This window comes from Physeter macrocephalus, chromosome 6 (assembly GCF_002837175.3).
Source record: "Physeter macrocephalus isolate SW-GA chromosome 6, ASM283717v5, whole genome shotgun sequence".
Classification (NCBI taxonomy): Eukaryota; Metazoa; Chordata; class Mammalia; order Artiodactyla; family Physeteridae; genus Physeter; species Physeter macrocephalus.
Window position 1 is genome coordinate 58010020 of NC_041219.1, and position 5435 is coordinate 58015454.

The 5435-nt window shown below is 61.9% G+C and overlaps 1 protein-coding gene across 17 annotated transcripts in view; it reads left to right on the forward strand.

The window, feature by feature from the left end:
* The first annotated feature begins 1860 nt into the window (after positions 1-1860).
* The window catches only part of PLEKHG6 (pleckstrin homology and RhoGEF domain containing G6), a 20145-nt gene continuing 16570 nt past the window's right edge, over positions 1861-5435 (forward strand). For 13 of the 17 annotated variants that reach the window (XM_055085438.1, XM_055085437.1, XM_055085440.1 and 10 more), the window contains exons 1-3: positions 1917-2417; positions 3129-3334; positions 4545-4700. In XM_055085438.1, the coding sequence (XP_054941413.1) occupies positions 3197-3334; positions 4545-4700 (294 nt within the window). In that variant the 5' untranslated portion in view covers positions 1917-2417; positions 3129-3196. Of the gene's footprint in view, positions 2418-3128; positions 3335-4544; positions 4701-5435 lie in introns of those variants that run through there. The other 4 variants (XM_055085435.1, XM_055085436.1, XM_055085443.1 and 1 more) reach the window with 4 other exon arrangements.

The following is a 5435-nucleotide window of genomic DNA, read 5'->3' on the forward strand; positions in this document are numbered from 1 at the left end:
CACTTGGGAGGACACCCTTGGCACCAGCAGTGTGTGGGGTGTCATTTAATACTGCCAGTAATCAGCACCTCCTGTTTACTGCGCTCTTTCCCTCGTGGCTACTCTTGTCATCCCTGGATCCCTCTCTGTCTCTCTCTCACAGACACACACACGCACACACGCACACGCGCACACACACACACGAGGAATGGGAAAAAGGGCTTCTGTCCACCGCAATTCCTGCCCCACACAACTTCTCTCCCTAAAATGGATCCGGATCAGCGGGGAGGCAGGAAGCGGGAGGTAGGATGCGGAGAGCTGGAGGTGCCAACAACTCTTCTGAACTAACAGAGCAATCGCATAACAGCAAGCTCAGAACAAGAGACTAGTGGAGGGCAAACAGGAGGAGGGCAGACGAAATTAGAGAGTATCAAAGGATAAAGATTCCTCTTCCAAATCAAACAGAGTCATCAGAGTCGAGGATTGGAACACTTCAGATCATTTGTGGGTTTAATATGCCAGCAAAGAGAGGAGAGAGATTGGACACCCTTTCCCCAGTGAGACAATGAGAGGATGTCTGTACGCTTCACCGCATAGCCATTTTTTAAAATAAATTTATTTATTTATTTATTTTAAATTTATTTTTGGCTGTGTTGGGTCTTCATTGCTGCACACGGGCTTTCTCTAGTTGCGGCGAGCGGGGGCTACTCTTCGTTGTGGTGCGCGGGCTTCTCACTGCGGTGGCTTCTCTTGTTGCGGAGCACGGGCTCTAGGGGCGCGGGCCTCAGTAGTTGTGGCTCACGGGCTCTAGAGCGCAGGCTCGGTAGTTGTGGCGCACGGGCTTACTTGTTCCACAGCATGTGGGATCTTCCCGGACCAGGGCTCGAACCCGTGTCCCCTGCATTGGCAGGCGGATGCTTAACCACTGTGCCACCAGGGAAGTCCCCGTGTAGCCATTTTACAGGAGGAAGAACCAGGACAGGGTGGAGGGCTGGAGGCATTCAGACCTGCTCCCCCCACCTCTTCCCCAGCACTGGGTCTTCAGCTTCATGATTGTGAGAAGATAATGACCACACATCCATGGACACTTCTGATTCCATGTCCAGCGTTTCCGTCAGATGATGTGTCCTGATCTGGGAATGTGAACATGTGCCCTTTATTTTGCTGCCGGCTGTAGGTGCTGGGACGCCCTCCTGAAGCCTTCAGTGTGGCTGTTTGCCAGTGAAGAGCGAGGGTGCCCCCATCTGATACCCGCAGACTTGGTTAATGGGAGAAGTGTTGGGTCAGCCTCAGCCTGGCACCAGACGCCATCCCTAGAGCAAAGGTGAAGTCCAACCTTCCACCGGATGGCTGGAGCCGGCAAGCAGAGATAAGGGTCACACTTTGGACTCCACAGCCGGGGGGGGGCAGTGCCCCCGGGGTCCGTGAACCCCGACACCCCTTCTGCTGCGGGTCCTGCTCCCCTGCCCGGTTAAAGGAGGAAGACGGGGCCGAGACCAGGGCAGTGCGGGGCTAGTCGGTCACTCACAGCACGCGCAAAGCGAGGTGGGCACCTGCTGCGGGTCACTCGGTCATCACCGCCGCCGGGCCGGGGGGAGGGGGGCGCGGGGGGTTGCAGAGCGCGAGGGCGGCGGGCAAGCCAGGGTGGGTGGCGACTTCAGGGGCGAGGGCAAGCGGCGAGGGGTCCCTGCGGAGCGAGCCCTCCTCGGCGGGGGAAGGTGGTGGCCGCAGCCCGGGCAGAGCCGCTCGGTCCCCAGGGCCCCATGGGCGCCCACTGCGCCGCCGGTCCGGGGCCCGCGGGAGAGGGAGGAGCCAGGCCGAGGCCCCGCCCCTCCTCCCCTCCCCCCACCCGGCCCGGCCCCGCGCAGCCCTGGTCCCGCGGGCCGCTCGGTCCCAGACCCGGCCGGGCCGCGAGGCGGGCATCGCCGGGGGAGCCATCGGCGACCGGGGGGCTGGCAGCGCGGGCAGCGGGCGCCGGGACACCTGCGGACACAGGTGAGTGGCGGGAGGGCGGGGGCGGGGCGCCGGGGCTGCGGGCGCGGGGCCGAGAGAAGGGGAAGCCGGGTCAAAGCTCGGAATGGACCCTGGGGGGGTCCATTCCGAGCCCTAGGAGGGAGGATTATTGGGAGGGGGCCCGGGAGACAAGGAACGTTGTCATAAAGCAGAGGAAGAGTAAGGGGCGGGCTGCGCGGGGTTCTGGGGCCCACCTGGAGGGAGACCAGCACCTGCTTAGGAGGTCTCTCCTCTCCAGGCCCTGCCGCCCCAGAGAGCGGGTCCTCTATCCAGGTTTAGGGGGAGGGGATGGAGCCCCGCGCGCGCGGCTCCCAGCCCCACGGAGGCGCTCCCACGGGCTGGGGAAGACCAAACAGAGCCGGCTCCCACTCGGCTCGTCTGTAAGGCCAGCGGCCGGATAGCTGTCTGTGGCCTGGAGGGTCCAGGTAAGGGGTGGGGCAAGCTTTTCAGTAAAAGACCAGATAGTAAATATTTCAGACTCTGAAGCCGCTGTGGTCTCTGTCACAGCCAGCAGGAACATAGTCACAGACAACTGGCCAAGGAGGCCATGTGGCTGTGTTCCCGTAACACTTTATTTATGGACATGGAAATTTGAATTTCATATAATCTTCGTATGTTGTGAAATATTATTCTCTTTTTGACTTTTTCCAACTATTTAAACATGCAAAAAACATTCTTAGCTTGTGGGCTGTGCAAAAACAGGTGGCAGGCGGGGCTGCGTCCATGGGCCCCCTGCGGCTCCCCACCCTGGACACTCACCCCCCACTCCCGTGTTTGGAGGAGGGGAGGGTGTAGCTAGGTGCAAGGGGCATCCTGGATGCCTGAGGGCGTCCGGGAACCGAGCGACCCTTGCTCCCAGCTAAATCTTAGGACTTCAGCATCCTTTGAGGCCAGGGTAGGAGCTGGTACCCCAAATGCGCAAATAGGGAAGGGGCATAGTTCCAAGGGGCTTCCTACCCAGCATGTTGGGGTGTGCCCGACCCCCACCAAGTCATACATGAGGCAGCTGTGCTCTCCCGACAAGTAGTCTTGGCCCTCCCCTTCCCTCTCTTCCCCTCCCCCTCCCCCTCTGTCTCCAGCCTGGCGTCACCCACTGATCAAGGCTGGCCCTTCCATTCCTTATTTTCTCTCTGCAGCCTCAGCGGGTCCCTTTCTCCTGAACATTGGAGTTATGACCCTTGGGAGGTGACCCAGGAGAGGAGGGATGCACGCCTTTGGTCCTCCCAATGAGGGTCGCCTCCAAGGACTGGTGGCCTCTCGCATTGAGACGTATGGGGGCCGGCTTCAGGCCTCCACCCCGAGTACTCCTGGTAGCCTCTATCCCCGAGGAGGCCCCATGCTGGTGAGTCCCAAAGGTGACCGGGGTGGGGCAGGGGGAGGACACCCAGGCTTTCAAGTCTCTGTCCCCTTGCCAGGCCTTGGACTGCTCTCTTCTTAGCCCGCACCCCTGCCTTCTTTCGTGGGTTGTGAGGGAGAGGACGGCCGTGCTGGGCCAGGCTCCCGGGACTCCACACCCATCCCAGACAGACGGGGCAGGTGAGGCAGAGAGCCGGGAGGGGCCAGGCCCTCAGTGCTGTTAGACTGGTCACAGGCACGGAGCTGGTGGGGAAGGTCACCAAAGCCAGGGTCTGGCACCTCCCAGACTCCCACCTCTACTTGGGAGGAGCCAGTGGGCTCCCTGAAACCTGCCTCCCCCTGAGTCAGGCCTGGAAGAAGAGCAAAGGTTCAAGGTGTTCCTACTCTACTGGTGGGGAGGGGTGTGAGGGCCTGCCCACCTCCACGCCAGCTCCACCCTCCTGGCGGCCCTCCAGTGGTGACCAAGGAAATGGGCGTGGAGGCGCAGCGGTCTTTCCCTCAGCCTCCAGGCTCTCCCTCCACCTTGAGGTCAGTTCTGCTTCCGGCGGGGGGTATCCCCTGCCTGACTGGAGGAGGGTTTGGCCCTGGGAGGCAGCTGAGGGTGGGAAGGGAGACTAGGATGTCTGTGGGGTAAATCAGGCCAGGGCAGATCAAGGAATGTGACCAGGCCTGCCCAGGAGGAGACTTCTGGCCCAGGCCTCAACTTCTCCCACGGAAGGGCAGCCACTCCCACCTGGATGGGACATACCCCGGGGAGGAGGCTGCGCATGCGAGTGCCCCCATGCCCACGTGCGCGGGAGGCTGTGAGGGCCCCAGAATGTGTGTGCACCGGGCGCCGTGCACGCACAGCCGTGGCGCAGGGAGCACACACGGGAGTGGGGTTGGAGGGGGACACACGCAGAGCCTGGGCACGTTCCTGCCTGTTCTCCTGCTCTGCACGAGGCCCCGCTTCTACCCACTGGGCGCCCTGGGGACCCGGGCCCGGCGGGCCCCTGCCTGGCTCAGCGGCCTCCCTGGCAGTGGCTGTTGTGACTCAGGGCCAGAGCGGCACTCACCAAACTGGTTTGAGGGGAGAGGTGAGGCGGCCCAACTTGCCGGCATAGGGGATGCTGTCTGGAGCCAAGCCAGGCCCCACTGCTTGTCTGGGACTTCTGTGGGGAGAGGACACCCCCAGAACTCCCCCACTCCTCCTCCAGGATCCCAGGGGCCGACACCTCCAAGGCTATGTCCCCTTTACCAAGGGTTCTGGCCCGGCCCGAGGCCTGTCTCCCCTGAGGCTGCGAGAACCAGAGCCTGAGAAGAGGCATGGAGGCCCCTTTGGGGCTGGGACACCTCACTTCCCAAAACTCAAGGTAAGGGGTCCCTCTCCTCCCATCCCCAAGCTCACAGCCTGAGCTGCAACGTCCTCCATAGACCATCAGAGCTGAGAACACGGGAGCCCCTCCAAGAAGCAGGGTGCGGCTCTGTCTAGAGACCCTCTCAGGGGAGCATCTCTAAGCCAGGCTGCCTCGTAAAGATGTCCGCTTCATGGGCAAGTGTCAAAATGTTCCTGAGACCACTGGTTCCCTAAGTCCCGTTCTGGTCTCCACCTGAAGGTCCCTCTGAAGGGTTCTGTCTCAGGAGAGCCCTGGAAGCTATCTTTCTGGTCAGGGAGCCTGGGTCAGACCCCTCTGTCCAGGGACCTTTCTGCAGACAAGGTGCCTCTCCATCCGTGTTCCGGCAACACCCTGTACCCTGTAATCCCAGCCAGGATGGATCCTCGGTTTTCCGGCCTGCAGGTCCTCACGCAAGCTCAGGGCGGCTTGCCACCACACACACACACGCGCACACGTACACACACACACATGCGCGCGCGCACACACACGCAAGCTCGGCAGCTTGCCACCACACACGCGCGCGCACACACACGCAAGCTCAGGGCAGCTTGCCACCACACACACACACGCACACACACACGCACGCGCGCGCGCACACACGCAAGCTCAGGGCAGCTTGCCACCACACACACACGCACACGCACACACATGCGCGCGCGCACACACACACGCAAGCTCAGGGCAGCTTGCCACCACACACACACACGCACA